Raw genomic sequence first — 24,649 nt, 5'->3', positions numbered from 1 at the left:
TCAGTGCTGCAATTTTGTCAGTGTCTGGTCTCATTCCTGTGCCTGAGAAGATGTGTCCATAAAACTTCAAGGTGGATTTGTGGAATTCATATTTATCTTTGTTGAGTGTCAGATTTGCTTACTACAATGCGTGGCATACGCGATCTAGTGCTTTGTTGTGTTCCTGTACGGTTGCGCCAAACACGATTATGTCGTCACTGTAGTTGAGAGTGTTGGGGATGTGATGGATAACTCTTCTGATTGCCTCTTGGAAGATTTCAGCAGCCGAACAGACCCCAAAACTGAGCCGTGTGTACCTGAAGAGACCTTGGTGAGTCAGAAATGTGGTGATGTACCGTGACCTTTCATGCAATTCGAGCTGGTGATAGCCCTTGTTAAGATCCAATTTGGAGAAGATTTGTGCACCGTTCAGAGTCGTGACCATGTCACTTATATGGGGTCCAGGGTGTCTTTCCCTTTCGATGGCAGTATTGGGTGCTCTCATGTCAACACATAGTCAGACTTTTCCTTTTGATCTTTTCTTAGGTACTACGATTACTGGAGAGACCCAGGGGGTGGGTCCAGAAGTTCTTTCAATGATATCTGCCTTCAGAAGATCCAGTAGCTCTTCTTCCACTGACAGTTGTAGGTGAAATTGTATTTTCCTGTGTTGTTGAGCTATCAGTGTCACACGTTCATTTATCTGTAGACGAAGTTGAAAATTTGCCATTTTTCCGAGTCCTGTAAACAATTTTGGAAATTTGTGAACTATGTCAGGTTCATCATCCACACGATACAGGATATCCACCAGTTCAAGCTGTTCCACTGTGGGCAAGCTAAGAAGGCAGTCAGCTTCGCGCCCCTCGATGACATGAATGTGAGCTGAAACCTATCTGTCTTTGTATGTGAGGGAGGTCTGAAATTGTCCTAAGCAGTGGTTCATTTGACATCCATGTATACACACGCACTGCAGCTTTATGCGGGAGCTGTCATGGATCCATTTAGTTATATTCTGCATCTGAGATGTAATTCAGAGACGCACCACTGTCTAATACAAACTTGGCTGAGTGTTCACACATTTGGAGATGGAGTCTGGGATATTTCCTGAGCCTGTCCGGGTCTGCGACCATGCAAACATATTCCTCACTATCTTGCGATATCGGTGTGAGGGACTGAGATTCTCGAGATTCTGAAGGTTGTGATCTGCGAGAGACATGAGAATAGAGACTCTTACGTGACGAGCTGGAAGACGTATCTCTGTGATCTCGTACTGCTTTGGTGTGATGTTGAGAGCTGTAGTATTTGGATTGCCTGTGAGTGTCCCTGCTGAGGTTCTGTAGCGATCCGAACCCATGAATTCGGTATCGTAGTACTGACACGATTTCGGTACCAATGAACCGCAAATGATCCATTACATGCATAACAGTGTTTTCGCTACGCAACTAGCATGAATTCACTGAGAAATAGGGCATTCTGTTGTAAAGTCATGGCATCCATTTTAGTTACGGCATCCATTTTGTTTCTTGCCCTCACATAGTCAATGAACGGGCGATGACCCCGGCAGAGTCACCTTGTTAAGGACACGTAAGCTCAAGCCCCGAGAAAGGCTGACGCTACATGACTAGGCAGAATCAAGCTGCCTCCCCTGCCTGAGGCCAGTCCTGCTATACTGGTTCTCGTGTCCGTTGTCCTGACTGAAAGGCCAAAGACGGTAGCCATGCCCGTTTATGATCCATAAACACCTCTTATCCTACTTTTCAATCCTTTGCACCTGGCTCTGCTCCTCTCCTTCTGGGCTTTTACAATAGGGAGGTTACGATTTTTATGATGGGGAGGATCGGGTAAAGAATGGAAAACTGTCAAGGGAACCTGATCGAATACCGAAATCCTACGACTAATTATTGTTTGATGTCTATTTACTGTTTGTTTGGGATACCGGGTTGGGCATGAGAAATATTCGTGTAATGTTGCCTAAAGACATTTTTTGTGTATTTAAAGAATAACCCACTTAATACAATTCGAACAGTCTCGTAGATTCTGCCTCTGTGTGGTTCCTATGACTTCTGTGTCCCTGCAGTAAATAAACCTTGGTCTTTGACGCCACCATCGAGAAGCCCGTGTCTCTGTTTATTTGTGCACCGAGACAGGAGGAACTCAGGGGTCTTTGGGTGTTGTTTCCCTGACACCTCTGGACTCTTAAAAGTCCAGAACCTCAAATTGGCGCCCAACGTGGGGCGACGTCATCCGGTACCGGTCCAAAGCCTGAAAAGTTCGAGAAGTTTCGTGTGAAGATTCCGGAGGGAGGTACCCCGCTTCATCGATCCCTGCATGTCGTAAAAGTGGCCCGACGATCTCTTCCACGAGGGTTCCCGTTCCCAGACGGCTACAGAGGACCGCTGCCCTGACTGTCGCCCTGTCTTGGACCCGAGATGCAGACCTTAGTACGGCGAGACGTAGACGGGTTCTCCTTGGTGACGTCTTCCACATTTCAGTTAAGTATTAAGTGGGCTACGTTCAGTTTGGTTGTTCCTTGTTGCTCTGGTTTAATTCGTAGATTATCACCTGGTTGCTCTTGTTTAGATAATCTTTGTTTTGGTATTAGTTCATTTTGGTAGGCCTAAGTTCTTTGCGCATTTTTGGTTGGAATTTGTCTTTGTTTGTCATGACTACCAGTAGTAATTGTTTCTTGTCCTGGTTACGTTGCAACGGGGATTCCCGGTTGGAGGATTCGTGTTCGGTTCCTCCGATTGGAACTCCTACATATGAGCTCTATTGTAAACATGGTGTTGGTCCTATTACGTATAATGAAGTATGGGTCCGTTATACCAGAAAAGATGGTGTCCTTAGTTGGCCACCGCATGGTAGCTTTGAAACCGAAATTCTAGACAATCTAGAAATGAAGTTGTTTAAGAGAAAAGCCCGGCCGGCAATGTTTGATTCTTTTCGCATATGGCGCAAAGAAGCCAAACAGAGAGAAATTAGGAAGACGAAGAAAGAACAGAAAGAAAAAGGGTTGACTTTAATGGAGTCTGCTAGGCAGCTGCATGTCAACGAGACTGAGAAAGCAATGGAGATGGCGAATAGAAAATATAATTTGGCAATTGATAAATGTTACCCTGTATTGCCATCTTGTTCTACTAAGCCGATGGAGGATCATGAGAAGGATCCTCTGTTGTCTTACCTGTTGAATTCACCTCCACCGTATGCACAAGGTATTACAGTACCACAGTTACTACCTGTTGTACAGCCAGCTGCTGGTCAGCCTGGAATAGTTGCTCCACTTCCTTTGATTCCAGCTCCTGTCCTTCCCGTGGTTAATGTTCCTTCGGCACCCCCTCTTCCTGGGTCGCCTGCTCCACCTTTGCCTGTCGTTACGCAAACTGCTTTACCTACTACTCCCACCCTTACTATTTCATCCGCTCCAGCTGCCCTGTCCCCGAACCCTGTGAACATTCTGACTCCGCTTTCCGTTCGTCGGAAAATAACCGACTCTGTAACTAATATCTTAACTCCTCTCTACAGGTCTTTAATTGGGACCCCCGTTTCTGACTCTATACAGAGACGTAGCCAGCTTCCTGGTCCTCAGGAACGAGACGTGTTAGATTCGACAGCTCTTAGGTGGATGTCGAAAGCTGTGAAGTATGATGCACAAAGAGTGTTAGATACTTTTATGCAATGGAATGAACCAACTCAACGTTATGTTTTTGACGTGATGTGTTCTCTTGTGCGTGAAGAATGGGAAGATGATGACTTAGATTCCGTCCCCTCTGATCTGATAAATATTCAACAGAAGTTCGCCGCAGGAATGGTGATAGGTTCAGAAGTAAGAGGAGCGATAGAACTGATTTTAGCCCATAGGGATGATTCCCCTCTTCGAGCGACAAGAGACCCTGATGGTTCACCAATTACTACTAGGAAAAAACGAGGTCAATATCCGATGAGGGAAGTTCCGCCGATATGGCGTGATGCAGTTCAAGCTGATGGGGCTAATAATATTGTAGCTGCCCCGGCACATTTCCAGAGAGTGTGGATACACATCCCTTGGAAGCGGGCCGAAGTATTAGCAGTAAAACAAGCGTTACCAGACCCACCTAAAAATCCTGCTGGTTATTACAATGAGTTAACGCAGACAGTTCAAGCGTGCATCATGAATTTGGCAGACATTGAAATGTTATTTGGTAATGTAGTGCCACAGCCTATATGGGCCAAGATTCGACAAGAGAACCACCCAGTCGCCTTAGGAGGTGATTGGCCAGCTATTGTAGCAGCAGATGCGCAACAAGTTGGCGGTGCTAAACCTGAACCTCTGATTGCTGCCTTGCCTGGCAGAATAATTAATCTGATGAAAACGCTGATGCCAGCGTTACGAGTCAATTGGGATAAACTATCGGCATGCAAACAAAAGAAGGACGAAAGCGTTTCTGACTTTTTCACTAGATTTGAAGAGACCTTCGTAGACAACAGTGGGCAAGATATGAGCACTGAAGGAGGCCAGAGATTGTTCGTCGACAAGTTTGTGTTTAATTTATTACCTGAGCTTAGTAACAAGTTAAAGGATTCTGAAAGTGCATGGGCAGTGTCGACAACAGCACAGATACTTGCAACTGCTCAGTATTACGAGAATAGAGAGAAAGAAGAGAAGGAAAAGTCAGAAAAGAAAACAAAAGATTTAAAGACTAAAGTTCTTTTGCAACAGGCGTATCCGCCTCGTTCGAATCAGTCAGATTCACAGCAGCGACCACAGTTTCAGCAACAGCCACAATTCCAGCAAGGGACGTCCCAAAGATTTAATTATGGTTTTTCCCGACAACAGTTAGCATGGAATCAGTGTGCCTATTGTAAAAAGGAGGGTCATTATAAGAATGAGTGTCCGGTACTGCACGCACAGACTAGTGGTGTCCCAGCTCAGAGAGGTACAGTTGGATTTATGCAAGCTCCTAGAGGTAGAGGACGTGGTACTATGACACCACAGGCCGATCGCCAACCGAATTATTTCGATCAGCGAAATGTACAACCTGCACAACCAGGTAGATCTTCACAGTATCATGTTGAAGATTATCATGATCATAATGAGGAGATTCAGAGAAGCGAGTACTAGGACAGCCACAGGCAAAGAGAGGGAGTAGTATCAGTTCCAGTTGATCAGAGTGGACCTTATGTCGCAGTAGTTACCTCAGGCGTGGTCGAACCGTTTCTGTTGGATACTGGTGCGGCAAAAAGTTCAATTATGCATGCGAAACTCCCTGGCGCACCTTTGTCTGGCTTAACGAACACTTCAGTAGGTTTCTCAGGCGCCCCTGTTCACAATCCTGTTTCTAATCCTTTGCCAATATCTGTGGGGCCATGCAAACTAGAAGCACCCCTTATCCTAACAACCGGTTGTAATGAGAATCTACTTGGTTTAGATCTGTTGAAACGCCTGCATGCGACACTGTACTGTTCTCCTTCGGGAGTACAGCTCACATTAGGCAAAAGAGTTATCTCTCCAATGTATATGTCGATGGATAAGCTCCCACCGGAGCTGCGTTCTCTCCCTGATACTCTTTGGGCAACTGGTCCTAACGATGTAGGCCTCTTAGAAATTCCCCCTTATGTGGTAAGTCTGAAAGCGAATGTTAAATTCCCACGAATCCCACAGTATCGGATTTCGAATGAAGGGGAACGTGCACTCTTACTGATTGTGAAAGACTTAATACAGAAAGATGTGATTGAGGACACTAGAGGAAATGTCTGCAATAGTCCTGTTCTGCCGATTTTGAAACGTACTGACCCTTCCAAGCCTCCAATCTACAGATTTGTGATTGACCTCAGAGAGGTTAACAAAATCGTGATTCCGCAGTTTCCTGTGGTCCCAGATATCACTGCATTATTGACGTTGATTCCTGCCTCAGCCTCATGGTTTACAGTTATCGACTTGAAAAATGCATTTTTCAGCATTCCGATAGCCGAGGAAAATAGAGACATTTTTGGTTTCTCCTTAGGAGGTCGCAGTTTCAGATTCAAGCGCGCTCCGCAAGGTTACTGTGAGAGCCCTTCAATTTACAGCCAAGCATTGAAGAGTCAATTAGATGCTCTTGTACTTCCTCCTGGTGTTGCTCTGATCCAATACGTAGACGATCTTTTACTAGCTGCTGATGACAAGGAAACTTGCAAAATAGCTACAATTTCTTTATTACGTCATTTGTCAGACTTACATCACAAGGTGTCACCTTCTAAACTGCAATATTGTTGCCAAGAAGTGACCTACTTAGGTCATCTTTTGTCAAAGGAGGGAAGAAGGTTGACCCCAGAGAGAATCAAAGCAATCTCGCAGATGACTGTACCAAGCACACAGAGAGAAGTGCGTGCGTTTTTGGGTATTACGTCATACTGCAGGCAATGGATCCCAAATTTTTCTCTCATGGCAAAACCATTGGTAGCCCTGACTGGAAAAGGTGTTCCGAGCCCTTTGCCATGGTCTGATGAATGTCAACAGAGTTTCTCCGACTTACGTGATGCGCTGTGTTCAGCTCCTGTGTTGGGTACTCCTGACTACAGTAAGCCGTTTACTTTATATGTCCATGAAAGAGAAGGTTGTGCGTTGAGTGTTTTAACGCAACAATTTGGTGACAAACAGCGACCTTGCGCATATTTCTCATCCACATTAGATCCGGTAGCCAGAGCATTGCCAAGTTGTTTGAGAGCTACAGCAGCAGCTGCAGTGTCTATTCGACAGTCTGCTGGACTAGTCATGAACAACATGTTAGTAGTCATGGTTCCACATGCTGTGGATACACTCATGAATCGAACGAAAACTCAGCACCTCACCAGTGCTAGACTATCAGGCTATGAGCTGACGCTTTTGGCAAGTCACATTCAGATCAAGCGATGCAACATATTGAATCCAGCAACGCTGTTGCCGACTACTCAGGAGTCGAGTGATTCAGAGCCCCATGACTGTTGTTTTAGAACTGAGGAAGAGACAAAAGGTAGCATTGATTTGAAAGATACTCCGTTACTAGATCCAGACGGCACCTTATATGTCGATGGGTCGTGCTTTAAGTTACAGAATGGTGATGTGACGGCCGCGTATGCAGTTACGACTTTGAGTACGATTGTTGAGACCGCAAGAGTAAGTCAGAATTCTGCCCAAGCTGCAGAATTAATTGCACTAACAAGAGCGTGTGTTTTAGCTGAGGGAAAGAGAGTGAATGTGTTTACTGACAGCCAATACGCCTTCGGCGTATCACATAGCTTTGGACGTCTCTGGAGAGAAAGAGGTTTTCTCACGTCCCATGGGACTAAGATCCAACATGGACAGTTAGTCAGTGATCTATTGGAATCCCTGACCCTACCGAATGAAGTTGCGATTGTGAAGTGCAGTGCACATCGGAAGATTACAGATGATGTTGACCGTGGGAATGCGTTTGCTGATGAGGTCGCCAAAGAGACGGCCAAGAACATGACGAGCCGAATGTATATTGCAACGTCTGCAAGATGGATTGCTGAATCAGGGATGTGTGAGAATACGATTGAAAGTGTGAAGGCAATCCAGAATGAAGCAACTGAAAATGAGAAGAATGAATGGAAGGAGAAAACGGGTAAAATGGATTCAAGTGGATGTTGGGTTGATTTGTCTGAGCAGCAACGTTGGATGTTACCTGATGCGTATGTACTTGCGGTAGTCACGATGGCGCATGGAGCGGCGCACATCAGTTCGAAAGGGATCTGTAAAATGTTAGCTCCAGTATGGAAGAACGATGGAATTACTAAGTGTGCGGAAAGAGTGGTGAAAAACTGCATGATATGCCTGATGCATAATCCTGGCAAGGGAACCCCAACCCCAACTGGTCATTTTGCTCCCCCTTCTTGTCCCTTTGAAGTGATTCAGTTGGATTATATCCACATGGATAGGTGTAACAATGTTAAATACGTCCTAGTGGTAGTCTGTGCCTTTTCAAGATGGATTGAGGCATATCCGTTAAAGGATAACACTGCTATGTCCACTGCCAAAATCCTCCTCAAAGAGTACTTCCCCAGGTATGGTATGCCACGGATTGTTTGGTCGGACAATGGAAGTGAGTTTGTAGGGAAAGTTATGAAGAGTGTGTGTGCGGGTCTGGGTATTACCTAGAAATTCCACAGTGCGAATCACCCACAGTCAGCGGGTTTGGTTGAAGGGTACAATGGCACCCTGAAGCTGAAACTTGCTAAAATTCAAGCTTCCACTGGTCTCTCTTGGCCAGACGCACTGCCTTTAGCTCTACTGTCCACCAGAGCGACTGTACACTCTCGAGTAGGGCTTAGCCCATATGAGATTGTGTTCGGTCGTCCTGCTAATGTTTGGGGAGTCCCTAGGCCAAAGGAATTCAAACAGATTGAATACCCAATGTTGATTGATTATCTTTATGATCTGACTGCTAAATTAAGCCTTATTCATCAACAGGTATTCGAATCCTTGCCTAAACTGCCAGAGAGTCCAGGCCAAACGTTGAAACCAGGCGACCAAGTTGTAGTTCGGAATTTCGAACGAACTCGGAACCTCCAGCCAAGATTCGTGGGTCCGTTCCAGGTACTCCTCACAACAAGAACTGCTGTACGCCTAGCTGGAAGGAAAAATTGGGTGCACGCTAGCCATACGAAGCGTGTCCCTCTCCCACTCCCCTATGACAATTGGGTTAGACAGGGATTTGGTGTATCCGAGACAGAACCTGTTCCTAGGCACATCCCTTTCAGTGATGCAGAGTACATAACGGACCACCCACGAACTGAAACACAGAACTTTGACACCTCAGCAGGAACCGCTCCTTTGAATCTTGGACCAAGTATTGTACAAGGTGAACATTTGCCACCTGTGGAGTCGAACATTTCCGCACCTGTAGACCAGCTATTTCAAGATCAGACAAGACCCGGAAAGTACAGATATAATCTACGTTCTCATGTTATGAACTAATGACATTGCACATTTACCTTTTCTGTTTTATGACTGTTTTGATCTTACTGCATTCCATTCAGTCAGGAAGTTTGCTCTAAATTTTGTATCTTTTTGTTTTTATCACCTTGCCGTCTGGGTTACCGTAGGGTCGTAACGTGTATCTTGTTTTAATTTGCAGGGAATCAGACACAAGGTCGGTTTCTTCTGTCTATCTTGGGAACTCCCAGGGTAAACAGAGGCAAGTTTTTAACAGGTACAAACCATCCGTTGCGAACGGTTGTAGAAGATGGAGCTTCCTGAACTGAGACGGGTTAATGTCATAAATGTGCACAAGACAAAGCTATGTGACATATTACATAGCAAATGTTTTCTAATGCAATGTACTCTGACACTTCTAATTGTTTTGATAACTTTGGTAGGCGGAATCATTTTTGGTATTCAGTTGATCTTTACACCTGTTACATCTACAGTATCTCCCCATGTTCCTGTTTCTCCGACTGTTGTTTCTCTCCATTCTTTCCATCCTTTTCCTGCCCACGAGCAAGCTCGACGCTCTGAGTTTATAAATAACACTTTCATTCAGCTCTTGCACCAACATCAACTAGTGGTTAACACAACAAACTGCTGGGTGTGTGGCTTGATACCACATACCATGGACAGGGGCATCCCTTATCTGGTCCTGCCCTTTAGTTATAATGGATCATTCTGGGCGTTTCAGACCATGTTCGCTTATGCCCTAGAGACCTATCCTCCACGACCTCCGCGTTCTACTCGGTATAACTCTGCTAATAGAGCCTTGGTAAAAGGAATCACTGACATGGTTAGAGATGTCAATAACACTCCGTTCATTCCCAAGGATGAATTGCGAGTTTACATGGGTTGGAATGTTACAGAATATGGCATTACACTGGGTGAGAACAAACGTAAAAGCTCGACTCCGATCTGTATCGAAACATATGTTTTCCCGTCACAGTCTTCCCCTGCATTCTTAGCTGCTAAGGGTACCTATTTTGTTTGCCAAGACAGAGCATACACATGGCTGCCTGCTGACTTCTCAGGCTCATGTTATATCGCTCAACTGCTACCTCCGACATACACTGCTGCACCGGACTATCACAAAACTAGAGTTGTGAGAGGTGTTTTCAGTAAAGAAGATACTGCTGGCCAAGAAGCAGGAGACTTCTTCAAAGGTTTCCTACCGTTCTGGGGGCCTATGGCCAACAGTAGAAACTTACGTCAACTAACACGGGTAGTTGAATCCACTATCACCGAAACTGCGGGTGCCCTTAGTAACCTGACAGCTGAGCTTCAAGCGGATCGCCTCATGACGTTACAGAACCGTATGGTTCTTGATGTGTTACTTGCAGATCGAGGTGGAGTGTGTAAGATGATCCAATCGAGTTGCTGTGTTTTTATCCCAGATAATGCGCCAACGGTGTACAAGGCCATCTCTAAGTTACATAAGATTTCTGACTCTATTCATGTAGAGGAAGGTGACTGGTCATTAATGGGATGGTTCTGGAGCCTGTTGTCTGCGTGGGGATGGAAGGTTCTGATAGTCACTGGTGTTGCGTTGGTATTTTTATTTTCGTGCTGTCTCATTGTTCAGTGTGGTCCTGCCTTATGTAACCTTTGCATTTCAACATGCGTAAGAAGACCACCTGTTTTTAGAGACACGCCACGGGATAGAGTAATGCTTCAACAACATATCAGTGACCTGATGAACATAGAAATGAATTCTGACATAGAGTGAGTTATTGCCTATGTAAGGGCAAAAGGACGGTCTGAGGTTCTGTAGCGATCCGAACCCGTGAATTCGGTATCGTAGTACTGACACGATTTCGGTACCAATGAACCGCAAATGATCCATTACATGCATAACAGTGTTTTCGCTACGCAACTAGCATGAATTCACTGAGAAATAGGGCATTCTGTTGTAAAGTCATGGCATCCATTTTAGTTACGGCATCCATTTTGTTTCTTGCCCTCACATAGTCAATGAACGGGCGATGACCCCGGCAGAGTCACCTTGTTAAGGACACGTAAGCTCAAGCCCCGAGAAAGGCTGACGCTACATGACTAGGCAGAATCAAGCTGCCTCCCCTGCCTGAGGCCAGTCCTGCTATACTGGTTCTCGTGTCCGTTGTCCTGACTGAAAGGCCAAAGACGGTAGCCATGCCCGTTTATGATCCATAAACACCTCTTATCCTACTTTTCAATCCTTTGCACCTGGCTCTGCTCCTCTCCTTCTGGGCTTTTACAATAGGGAGGTTACGATTTTTATGATGGGGAGGATCGGGTAAAGAATGGAAAACTGTCAAGGGAACCTGATCGAATACCGAAATCCTACGACTAATTATTGTTTGATGTCTATTTACTGTTTGTTTGGGATACCGGGTTGGGCATGAGAAATATTCGTGTAATGTTGCCTAAAGACATTTTTCGTGTATTTAAAGAATAACCCACTTAATACAATTCGAACAGTCTCGTAGATTCTGCCTCTGTGTGGTTCCTATGACTTCTGTGTCCCTGCAGTAAATAAACCTTGGTCTTTGACGCCACCATCGAGAAGCCCGTGTCTCTGTTTATTTGTGCACCGAGACAGGAGGAACTCAGGGGTCTTTGGGTGTTGTTTCCCTGACACCTCTGGACTCTTAAAAGTCCAGAACCTCACTACGAGTTGCCTGGCATACTGTTTCGAAGTGGTTTTCTTTGCCACATCGCCGACATTCTGACCTAGTACAGGACATGACTCAGTATGAGGAAAATCTTGGCTGCACCGATAACACTTGAGCTGTTGCTCCCGACCCTTGGTAGCCCGGTCCGGACTGTGACGACGACTTGGTCTTTGAGAATATTCTTAGGATTTGGACGGTCTTCGACCTGCAGAGGAGCGGCGCTGCATGTGTCGAGACTGTATTCGGAAGGCTTGTTCCTGTTTGTCACCTTTACCAGCTTCCATTCGTTTGGCATGTTCTTCTGCTTGAACATTGACTCTCGTCATTTCCTCAATTTCATCCAGTGAGTAACTCTTCTTTAGGAGACGTCTGCGTAAGGATTCGGATTGGCACCCTTCAATGATGCATAGCCAAAGAGCATCTTCCATCATAAAGGAATCAAAAGCACAGTATCACGCCAGCCGCTTAAGGCGCGATATGAATTCCGCCATCATTTCATCCTTTTCTTGGGAGGCGAGATTGAAAGTGTAGTGTTCATAGTCAATGTTACATTTGTGAAGAAATTTCATGTCAAGCGCTTCATGCAGATTGGTGTAGGAAGAGGCAACATCCGCGGGAAACTCCTTGATTATTTGGCCAACTTCTTTCCTAACAAGCATGCGCAAGGGGATGAGTTGTTGACCAACATAAAGTCCTCAAAGTCTTCCAGCCACTCCTGCCAGCGAAGACCCATACCCCCTCCAGGGACGAGAGGCAATGGCGCCGGGGGACGCAGAAAACAAACTTCCCCCATAGCAAAGGTCGGTCCTACCACTTGGGATGAAGAAGTGGGAGACTGGAGCGTAGCTCCCCTGTCCCGTGAATCCGAACGTTGGCCGGTAGTCGCTGAGAGAGACAAGGTTAGAGCTGACCAGGCAACAATGAGCTTGAGGTGAAGACGTCCTCAGAAGGGCAAAGAAGACTGATCCAGCGGGAATGCGTTAACGTTTGTGGCAGAACTCACAGTGTGTAAACGAAGCAGGGTGCAAATGGCGCAGTAGAGCAGCAAGGAAAATGCCAATGCACATTGTGGCGATGATCTCACCTGAACGTAGTTCAGACAGACAGCCTCAGAAAAGCAGACAATACAGCTACCTGACTCCAAAATGGCCGCTCAGAGTATCTGATAGCTGATTGGCTGGGCCTGCCTCACTTGAAAATGGCTCCTGGGCGAGGCTAACAGGAGGCCAGGGTCACACCAGGGCATGCAGCCGGTAAGACAGAGCTACACCCAGCCCCGCAAGCAGGAGAACAACAGGGAGCCACCAAGTAAGAAACAGCAGACGAGTGTAGGCAGGCAGTCTCACTCACACGCTGAGGGTGGGCTCCAGACAGCGTGTCATGGCATCTCAGGGATCTGCAGGCAGGATCACGATCCAGGAACATCCAGACGGACAAACACGCGCTCAAGGTAGGCACTTAGCGCGGCACAGCAAATCCAAGAATCCGGTGGGAAGGAGCAAGGAAAACAGGTGCAGGGAGCTGACGTACACGCTCTCAGGATGAGCTCCTGATAGTGCGGTATGGTGCAAGCACTCGCACCAGAACAGCCCGCAGAGAGTGACCGGGGTAGGCTCCAGATGTCAAGAAGCATGCAGACAACGTTGGGTGGACAGCAGGAGGGCGTGCCCAGGGTAGGCTCCCGAGGCCGAATCAGGAAGGCAGCTGCACAGGTACTGTGTATACTGGTGAGTACCCGACTGCACTCTGCCTAGAAGCCGGGGCCACGAGCAGCAGGCGGGGTCTACCCTCGTAGCCAGATGTCATGTCCTATGTGGATCAGAAACGACAAGGATACGTAATGGTATTTGAATGTGCCTTTATTTCTTAACCAGACTTCTTTCCTCGATCCCCAAACCCTATCGGAAAACTCCTCACTTTCGCCTCCTCACTTCCGCTCCTGCCTTCTCATACTCCCCATCCCGGGTCCTAGTGTCCGTGTATTTGTCCATAACCCAACACTACAGTAGCTATTAAAACAATTATGAACCACTGATTCACACAGACACGTTAAACAAAGAGACACTAATCCGACGCTATATTTAGGGATAATCAACCATTTTAAAATGGCAGGCGCTGTCTCAAACCACCTTCCACCTCTTCCTCCCTGCAATGTAAGTAAGATGGTACCAGTCTTCTCTGGTCTAGCATCACATCTGATAACGGGCATGTAAGCAGATAACACAAACGCCTAAATTCCCATAACAAATGTTACGCTACATGTTACTTCTAGTGAGCCGTAGCTGTGGTATTTTTAGCACAATTTCATAACTGTATCACTTCCTGTGAGGAAACGTGGTTATTTATTTGCGAGTGGTGGGTTACTCCTACCAACTTAATGAATCCTTCCTGGATAGTTGATGACAAATGTCCCTAGAGAATCTCTGTTCAACTCCTGGCAATTGTAGCAAAAGCAGCAGCCAATTTTCTAGAAAAATGCAAGACGGGTTCACGCAGTACCAACCATTTTAAAGCCAGAAAACAAGATAATAATTTTCAACGTTTTAAGTTAAAAAAAAATTTAAAGTTTAGAAAACATGTTAAAAATTGTTAAAGATTTAAGGGAAAAAGCAATAGGAAAAAGTAAAACACAATTGCAAGTCATTGTTTGCTGTTGAACTGGACTTAGGCATGATTTCAGGTTGATCTTGATGGACTATTATGGAGTGGAGGACAGATACACCACATTTTACCTTCTGACTTAGTCTGTGAAATCAAAGTCAAAATCTAGCAGGGTAAAGTCCAAGGCTATGGTCGATGAGGGACCCTTGAAGTTAGACATGTCATTGTCAAGCTCCTGATGAAGCCATTGGGTATGGCACCAAAAGCTCAGGGCAGGGCAAATCTGGGTTTCATTGCTGCTGAGGTTGCTTCATGGATTGGATAGATTTGCCACCTTGCCCCAATTCCAAAATGTTACCTTTGACCTTAGTCACTTTGTTGAAGTCAAAGTCCTCTAGCTGGGAAAGGTGGAAGCTGAAGCTAAGCAGGGCTCCGGAAGGCCAGATAAAATTACAGAGAGGTCGGATGAACCAGGTTTCAGTGCGACAGAAAACACTGAATGGTTTTCCTACCGACCTAGGAGGTACCCTTTCTAGGCAAGCCTCAGCACCTTGTCCATGTTCTCCAGATATGGATAAAATGGCTAACAGTGCATTCTGAAGATCTGCACACGCTATAACAAGTTGTGTTTAGTTCTTCCAAAGCAATCTGTACAGTATTCTTGCTGCCTATGAGAATTTAGTGTCTCAAATGACTACAGAATTCAGGGACTGAGAGTTTCCGACTGCTTTGAGAGTGTGTTCCGCCCATGTTACTACTTATCATCTCACCAAGGCCCATTTGTAAGTTTGAACTGTGGTTGGTCATGAGGGGTTTATCACTGCTACAGATTTGTACGTGGACCTAATGCCTTATATACAGAGCATGTCACAATCCAGATTGTGTAGTGCACAAGAAATAGTTAGCAAGCCGAGCTTCATTGTGTGATGTAACTGATATAGCAATTAGTCCCAACAAAAGATTTCCATCAACAAGAAGTCGCAAAAACTCCTTCCTCCATAATATGTATGAAGAAGGAGCCATTTTATTACTCCCTGCATGCTGACATTTGTTTTAAAAAGCAGCCATTTAATTGATGGAGCTACTTAAAAAATAAAAGGCATGCAGGGAATGAGATTGGGGAGATCAGGGTAGCAACGCATTCTGTGGTCATCCGGGCCGCTGTCTAATCTCAACAAGGCAAGCAACCCCCGTTCACCAGGTGGATGAAACAGATACCACCAAGTTTTTGGTATCAGTATATGCTTAATGGTTTGAGACTGCAACTGCAGGGAATAGCAATGATGAGAATGATGCCACTTTATCAGTCTTTCTTTTTGCAAATTGATAGCGAATCACAAAAGGTGCTTTGTGAGTCACAAACATGTTTTTGACCTGTAAAGGTACTTTTTACAACATTACAGTAGCAAAGCATGTAATTTTGTTAATCACTGGCTTAAGAACCAGAAAGAGATTTTACATTTGGCCCCTACTTCCTACTTTTTCCTACATCTTCAACTGCTCGCCTTTTTACTCGGGTGTCCAGAGTGGTGCCACCCCTTCTTAAATGTAGTTATTGTTACTCCTTTGATTTGATTTGTTATCTAGTGCCTCTTGTATTACAAACTATTTCTTTACTTTGACTCATTTGAAGGGGGAGTTGACCAATCTTGGAATCATATTTTCTAACTTCCTCAGCCTCGTTTGTGACTCCACTGTGGCTGGCCGCAAGGAGGAGGCCTGCGCAAACAATGGGCATACCACTCAGAATCTTTAAGCTATTTTTGTTGGATGGTGGTCCTATGATGTAATTTACATATCTGTTGAAAAAGTACAGGGTGAGACTGAACAATAAGTGTAAATAAATGAGACTACATAAAGATGCAGACTGTAATTCAGTGACATTCTAGGATGAACTAGTAGCTGGATGGGGATCTGTTAGTGTTAAATAAAAAGGGACGGCCACAGAAAAGCAAAAAACATAGAAGGACAGAGCAATCAAGAATTCCAGGAAAGTGGATGAGTCTGGTAGATATGCAGGACTATGAATACGTTTTGGGTGGTTGCTGAAACCAGGGGTGTAATGCAGACCCCTGCTGCTCCTGCAGCGCAGGTGTCACTGACCCTACTGGGCCCTCCAACACTTCAGGGAGTCCGCATTCAGCCCAAGGCCAATGAATACATGTGTGCTGTGTTAAACCCAGGGGCCACTCAACAAATTCCACAGGGGGCATCATCGTTTAGCGTTACTCCACTGGGTGACGCAGCCATTGGGGGCAGAAAGAACCTTCCAGCAGAGTTACCAGGGCATCACCATTGCAAAATGACAAGGGAATCTCTTGCATGTGTTCCCTGGGCTCGTTTAGAGTTTCTCTCTCACCTGAAATGAGCTTTTGTGTGTTTTCCACCTGTGATGAAGAGCATGCCAGGTAGCCAGCTTGATCTTAACTACCAGTTACAAGTGACAGGGCTACAGCAGCATCCTCAGATTGAGTTAAATTAAAGAAACACTTTTCTAGACTAAATGAAAATCAATCCTTCCATTTGAACAATTGTCATTATCAGATTTATAGAGTGCTGCATATCAACCGTGAGGTTATCCAAGTGCTATCTATGTGGGAACGGGGAGATTAATTGATGTGCCCAGAATCACAGAATGCTGAGTGGACGCCGAACCTCGAACACCTACCCCCAGCTTCAAAGTCGGCAGCTCTGGCTGCTGCGCCACAACCTCTCCCCTACCCCAGTAACAACACATCATGCTTAGTTAAACATTTTGTAGGCAAACAGGAGGTGATCGGACGACTTCCCATTTACATTTTTGCTACTTTTTTCATGTACTTCACCTGTTGATTCCTTTTGAATTGTCTTTGAATTATGACCTTTGAAATTAGTTATTAAGTGTGAACTCGAGGTCAATTTTTTACAGAAGTACATTGGATATATTTTAAATCACTCCTATAACATTTTTAAATACAACCTGTTTCGCGTGGATTCCCATTTAGAGCACCTGTATGAGTTAAAACTTGAAAGTGGTGTTTTGCGATTACAGTTGCTGAAGGGATGCAATGAAGAGTTTCCTTTTACCGTGCTCGTGCAGCCAGCAAAGCAAGCGGATAAGTATGTGATACCATCTGCTCCACAAACCGGAGTGAAGGAGTCCGTCTGGCATTCACACTCGATATTGCAAGGGGAGTATGGGTTCAAGGAAGAGCCGGGAACAGAACTGCAAACAGAACAGAGACAACATCATTATTGCATGGGTCATGTTGCCAGAAAATACGCTTCAGTTGTTCAGTTTTTTCATTCTGTGGAAAACACAAATTTAATGGATTCAATAGATCTTGATCACATCTTTCACTCCTAGGTGAAAATGTTGATCTTTATCCTTTCCTAAAACACAATTTAGAATCTCAGGGTGACCATACAGACGCAGCGGGGCAGGAAGGTAGCTCTTGAAAATCTGCATTATTGCTCAAGCAGCATCAACTAAAGCAGCATTTTCCACCAAATTGATTTTAATAGACTAAAGCACGATTTTGTTCACATCATTGTCTACGTGAATATCTGTTTTTGTAATACGGTTACCTTTTTCACAACTAGGCATATCAATTGATTGCTTATATGATCGTATCTCAATAATAACCACTCTCTTAACTTGCTGTGTTGATTTTGTACCACCATAATATGCTCAAGAGGTGGTCTATTCAGAAAAGGTCACACACAATGTGACTGTGGAGTGGTAAATCACAGAAGTAAGTTTTCATTTCTGTCTACAATGATCTTATAATAAATGCCTTATGTCTTTGTGCAATCTTTAAGAATACATCACGTTTAAATGAGGCAGTTCCTGCATCATACAGGAAGCCAATAACGAAACTCACTAAATTCCACATTCCAGATGGCAATTTTACATTTTAGATCCACTCTGCAATTTGCTGTGAATACTCACATGTTTCCATAGGGAATTGTTACGCCAGCTACAGGTCCAGTGTCACAGCCCAAGAAAAGGAAAGAGACATAGCAAGCAGTAGATACCAGGTTCACCAACATGGCCATGCGAATGGCACCCAAGGCAGAGAGGCTAAGCTTCTTTACGAGGAGGCCACCCAGGAAGATTCCTAAGCATGCACACGGGATAGCTGTCATTCCTAAATGAGCAAAATAAATGAGTTAGAGTCTATATTTCTCATGTTTGCTACATATACTTTAGGTGTATTTAGAAAACAAATTAGACAATAAAGGCACAAACAAAATACAGGCATTTTGTAGATAGCACTATTTTTTGCACACTTAAGGCAAGTCAGCAATTACACATAAGGCACAATGGGGCAAACTTGCTCCAAAAAAGTTCTTACTGAAGGCTTCTGGATATGAAAGAGGTTTACAAAATCTTTGATAATAAAGGGACTGACATGTTGTAATGAAAAAAGGTATGCTCCTTCCTAATATGCAGTATTCATTTTTTGAAACCACATTATGAGAGTATTACTATCCATATCTTTAAGCAATTCATTTTTGTAACTGAAGTAGCCTACAATCTGTTTTGAATTAAGTCTGTATTATTTCAATCTGGGGGAATATGGAGTGTATAGACAAGTTCAAAACGGAGTGAGCACCATAACTCAACTAGGGTAAATAATACAAATGGACTCAACTCAAATATGATGGTTTTACTCAAAATGTAAAGCAATAATACAAATCTCAAGGGTTCTGGACTGATTCAAACCTAACTATCAGTTCACATGTCAAACACACCACCAAATCAGGTCTAGCTACCCTTTCCGTCCTCAGACATTTCAGACCTATGTTCACTAAAACAGACTTTAGTTCTTTTGTACAACCTATTGTCATCTAGAAAAACAGACTCCAGTAATGTGCTGCTTATGGAAGCCTAAAAAAGGCACTGGTTCCACTATATGCCTTGCTTGATTTGCCAGATTGGCTAACAACAAACACCAGTAAATTCAATCACATCACCCTCACCGTGTAAGACCTCCAATGGCTCACTGTGGAGGCGGGGATTACATTTAAACTTGCCTGTTTAGAACCAGGTCAACCAACCTATTGTTGCTCGCAGTTCCACATTGCTGATGGGGAAAGAACACCGAGAAGCAAAATATCCCTGCAACTGGAACGCAAAAAATTTGAATCCCACCAAGCCTCACAAAGGCCCTTCAATGGGGTAGCCTCTCACTCTGGAACTTTTTCCCAGACAAACTCAGATGTGACAAAGATTTAGGGACTGATTTATGGCTAGGTAGTGCGTGCTTTGCACATCAGGGTGATAGTAGAGATTATGTTTATCACCCTGACAGACTGCAATATTTAAAGAACAACACTGCCCCAGCAGTGATATCCGTACCTCAAAAGATACTGCCATCCCCCTCTGAAGGCAAAATAAGTATGGTGGTGAGCTGTGTTGGTTTAGGTGGCCGTCAAATTGTAAGTATATTTTTGAAAAGCAAATCATTAATATAGCTATAGCTATAGCTATAGCACCGAGACGGCTCTGCTGGAAGTGGCGGAAACTATACGGGGATGACTGTGGACCGGGGTAAATGTGCGATGCTAGTGCTGCTGGATTTATCCACAGCATTTGATGCGGTGTTGCACCAGATCCTCCTAGAAAGACTAGCATCTCTGGGAGTGACGGGAACTACCTGAAGCTGGTTCCGCTTCTTTTTGGAGGGACGGTCTCAAAAAGTGTTCCTTCGTCCGCATGTGTCCTCTTTCAGCCCCTTAGTATGCGGAGTTTCCGCAGGGCTCAGCCTTGAGCCCTTCTCTTTTTAATGTTTACCTGGCCCTCTTAGCTCCAATAATTGAACAACCTTGGCGTAAAGGTAATCTCGTACGCTGATGACACTCAGCTTGTGTTCTCTTTCAGGGATTACTCAGAGGCGGCATTCACCAACTTCAGGCGGTGTCTGCTGAAAGTGGCGACTTGGATGACTGATAGCTGGATGAAGTTAAACGCAGAAAAAACGGAGGTACTATTTTTTAATCAATCTTCTCCCCCAAGGTCAGAACTATGGTGGCCCTCAGAGCTGAATCCCCCACCCCTTCCTGCAATGTCGGCTAGGAACCTGGGATTTAAGTTTGATTCCAATCTATCAGGCAAATCTCAGATTTGCCAGGTTTCTTCCACATGTTTCTGGAATTTGAAAGCCTTGAGAAGATTCTTGAATCTACTGCCGATGGACTGCAAAGTCAGTGGTCCACGCATTAGTCATTTCACAGCTGGACTATGCAAACAGTCTATATCTCGGTATGCCAGACTACCTAATCAGGAAACTGCAGACTATACAAAATGCGGCAGCAAGGCTTATTAGGAACGTGCCATACCGCCACCACATCTCCCCCCACCTCCGGAGCCTACACTGGTTGCCGGTTAAGAGACGTATAGAGTTCAAGGAGTTGACCCTTGCCTACAGAGCAACTAGAGGCTCTGGTCCACAATATCTCAAGCAAAGACTCCGGAAATACCATCAAACTAGGGCTCTGCGGTCAAATCATATGGGGCTATTGGTAACTCCGCACTTTAGGAAAGCTAGGATTGGTGGACGGGCCTTTTCAGTAAGAACAACCTTGTTATGGAATTCTATGCCGGTACATCTACGGAAGGCCAAATCGGAACGCATATTCAGGAAAGCACTAAAAACGTGGTTGTTTAACTTGATTGAGCACTCTTAGGGCCTCATGTAGGTAGCCAAATACCGGTCGGTAACGGCCGATTTTCGGTAAATATGCCGTTACCGACCGGTATTCAGACAAGTGAGATGTAGGAGTCCAAAAACCACTTTTCGGTAAATATGAGGCGGTAAATACCGATTCATATTTACCGAATTCTAAAATACCGAATCAGAGTTACCGAATACATAATTAACGAATCGGTAAATATGAAGTGGTAAATATGAAGTGGTAAAAAAGAAAATGACATGTAGGAGCACTCGGTAATTAAGAAATCCAAGAAAATCGGTAAATAAGAGTCGGTAATTAACACGGATTGAAAGCAGGTGGTAACCATCAACAATGCATATAGGCAAACCCAAAATGCAACAGCGTGGACAACATGGCCGCCATGTACGTCATTGCAAGGCGCCTACGTCTACAGGCAGCAGGACTGAGGGTGTGGCGACGGGAGGAACAAATCTACAGACAGCGCATCACACTATTCCAGCTGACTGATGCAGAGATACATGAGAGGTACAGGCTACACCCCGAAACCATCATGGACTTAATCAGGGACCTTCACCCACTCCTGGACCAGCCAATAAGAAGGGCGCACGCCATACCCCCACATGTGCAGGTGCTCTGCAGCCTACATCTGTTGGCATCCGGCAGTTATCAGGTGGTGATAGCTGCGGTGGGTGGGGTATCCCAGAGTTGCCTGTCACGTTTCTTCAGGAAGTTCCTGGATGCCATGATGCAGAGAATGCACCACTACATAAGCTTCCCAAACACACAGGCTGCACTGCAGAAAACAAAAACAGACTTTTATCACATGGCACAGTTCCCCCATGTCATCGGCTGTATTGATGGTACACACATCCCAATCTGTCCACCAGCTGATACAGAGCACATCTACAGGAACAGGAAGTCCACCCACTCCATCAATGTGCAGGTGATCTGTGATGCAGGGAACATCATCACAGATATTGTTGCAAAGTTTCCTGGGAGCACCCACGACTCTTACATCTTCCAGAATAGTGGGATCTACACACGACTGAGTGCCGGAGAATTCGGAGAGGGATACCTGCTAGGTAAGTAACAGTGACGCCCCTTGAAACCTGCAAATCATAGTGTATAGAGGCATGTTACTGATGGTTCCCTTTTACTCATCCAGGCGACAGTGCATATGCATGCCGGTCATTCATCCTCACTCCCTACCTACACCCAGCAACCCAGAGTGAGAGACGATACAACGTGGCACATAAAACAACACGCAATGTGGTGGAGCGCACGTTTGGACTACTGAAGAGCAGGTTCCGCTGCCTGCACAAGAGCGGAGGCGCACGCCAGTACAAACCCATCACCTGCTGCAAGATTATTGCCACTTGTGCAATGCTGCACAACCTTGCCACGAAAAAAGGTACAGATGTGGAACTAACATATTTTGAGGACAACGAGGATGAGTCAGGCCAGCCAGAGGGCAACGCAGCTAGAGTGCCAACTGCAATCGATGGGAGAGAGAGACGGGCAGAGATCACATGCAACTATTTCTGAGTAAGTGAGGGGACACAGCGAGTTGTGAGAAGTACTGACGTAGTTTTAATGTGGCACCACGCCATGAACACATGAACAGGCCAATCAGGCAATATACCATCTATACAAGGAGTATGTCCAGGGTTACGTCACCCAATGGGAAGTGGCTTAGCAGGGCCACATCAATGTTTGCGCATACGCGCTGCAGTGGTGGATTGCACGGCCTGTGCATCCTCACTAGAGCCAACCCTAAGCCGCCTGCTGCTCCTGCGTGCTTCTGGGACGGGGGGTGTGATGCTGCTGCTGGTGTCGATGCTCTCCGCAGCATCCCCTGCAGCAGTTGTCGACGCCTGACTAGTCAATAGCACCCCTAGTGCACTTGTCACCTGCACCATCCCCCGAGACAGGTCGCTGCAGCACTGTGTTAGGCCCTCCTGCATCGTCACAGAGCGCCGGCACAGTAGAGAAGTCGCAGTTGCCAGACGGTTGAGTGCCCTGCTGGTAGTGTCCCTTCTCTGGCGTTCCCGGCGCCGTGCTTCGATGTCAGCATCTAATTTGCTGCACAACTGCTGGATTGACTGGGACATGTCCCGAATGCCCGCAGCCATGCCGCTAATGTTACTGTCCATGTTGACTAATGTTGTCCTCATCACCCGCATGTGCCTCTGGACTGACATGACTGCCTTTGATTGCAGGCGCTGTTGCTTCAACATTTGGCCCTCGAGACCCAAGAAGACACCATGGCCGTCAGTGGGTGCTGGTGGACTCTGGACACGCGACCTGCGGCGCCCTCTTGCTCCCGTCTGTGCTGCCTGTGAGGTGTGGGGCACAGTGGCATGGCTCCCTTCCTGGGGCCCGGTGCGGTCTTCTGGGCCCATGCTGTCGTCTGACGAGGTGTCTAAGGCTCGTAGCCTGGCTGCTGGACGCCTCCTCATCCTCACACCTGCAAGCGGAGATGTGGCCGGTGATTCGAACATGAGTGGCGATGCTGGCTCTGGTTGTGGTGATGCTGGCTCTGGTTGTGGTGATGCTGGCTCTCGGTGAGGTGATGCTGGCTCTGGGTGCGGCGAGGCTGGCTGTGTTGGTGGTGCGGCTGCCAGTGGGCCTGCTCCCTGGTCTGTACTTGTGCTGGCTAGAGGTGATACTTGTGGCCGGTGTGCCATCTCTCCTGCAGCATGCCCTGTCCTGCATGATGTCACATCTGTGGACAGAAATACAACATTGGCTCAGTGTCCCCGAAGGGCTGCATTGCAAGCGTCACAATAAAACATTTCACATTCCAATATGTCCTCTGTCTCCTTGTGCCTCGAGTGCGTGACATGCCTTGTTGCCCTGTAACATTTACGTCATGTTTAGTGTTGCCCTGACTACATCTCCCGGAATGCATTGCCTGTCTGCACTGACACGTGTGGACTGCAGTGTGATTCTCGTTTCACAATGGGGGATGTGGGATAGGGGTAGGGGGGGCTACATTGCTGTGCTTTCGTCTTACCTTGGTGTGTTGCGGCTCTGGCAGAGCTGTCGGCGTCCCCAAGACCCACGACGCTCTCCTGCTGGATTGTGGCCGCCACCAGCTCCTCCAGTTCGGTGAGGGCAGGTGCCCTGTTGGTTCCACCTCCGGTCTGGCTGGCCTCCTTCTGGATGTCGCCCATCTTCCTCTTGGTTACAATCCTCAGGTCATACCAGCGCTTTTTGAGGACCTCAATGTCCCTGTGGGTCACTCCCACAGCATTGACCTGCGCCTGGATGGCCAGCCATATGTTGCGCTTTTCCGCCTCAGGCACTTGCAGGGATTGCCTTCCAAACAGCTTCTGGTGCTGCTTCACCACCTCCTCCACCAGCACCTGGAGTTCCTTGGGGCTAAATTTCAGCTTCCTCCTCCTTTCCCCTCCGTCTTTCTGTGTTCTCTGGCTGGACATGCTGTTCGTTTACCCGCTCGCACATGCAACGGCTCCCTGCCTCTCCTCTGCACTCCAAGCCTCTCCAGGGTTGGCTAATTATGTACACCTGCCTGGGTGTGGCCACTTCGGCTAATTATGTACACCTGCCTGGGTGTGGGCACTTCCTGGTTGGGTGGGCTGTCGTTGCACAGGATTAGCTGTTTCGTCAAGTCATGTGATTTTATTTACCGAATCCGTACATACCGATTCGGTATTTTCCGATTCGGTAAATACCACCTCGGTATTTTCCGATTCGGTAAATACCACCTCGGTATTTACCGATTCGGTGAATTCCGATTCGTGATTACCGAATTTTACCGAATCGGTAACTGTTACCGAATTTTTACCTACAT

The 24,649-nt window shown here is 46.0% G+C and overlaps 1 protein-coding gene and 1 long non-coding RNA gene across 3 annotated transcripts in view; one reads left to right on the top strand and one right to left on the bottom strand.

Moving 5' to 3' along the window:
* The window catches only part of SLCO3A1 (solute carrier organic anion transporter family member 3A1), an 856,588-nt gene that overhangs the window by 79,238 nt on the left and 752,701 nt on the right, over positions 1 to 24,649 (bottom strand). For both annotated transcript variants that reach the window (XM_085644489.1, XM_085644490.1), the window contains exons 6-7: positions 18,104 to 18,302; positions 17,239 to 17,377 (exon numbers count right to left, since the gene is read on the bottom strand). In XM_085644489.1, coding sequence (XP_085500615.1) covers positions 17,239 to 17,377; positions 18,104 to 18,302 — 338 coding nt within the window. The remainder of the gene's footprint in view (positions 1 to 17,238; positions 17,378 to 18,103; positions 18,303 to 24,649) is intronic.
* Positions 1 to 24,649, top strand: part of LOC146860569 (uncharacterized) — a 103,823-nt gene that overhangs the window by 60,033 nt on the left and 19,141 nt on the right. The window lies entirely within an intron of this gene.

This window comes from Triturus cristatus, chromosome 3_1, assembly GCF_964204655.1.
Source record: "Triturus cristatus chromosome 3_1, aTriCri1.1, whole genome shotgun sequence".
In the NCBI taxonomy this organism is placed as follows: domain Eukaryota; kingdom Metazoa; phylum Chordata; class Amphibia; order Caudata; family Salamandridae; genus Triturus; species Triturus cristatus.
This window is presented reverse-complemented; position numbering and strand designations above follow the sequence as displayed.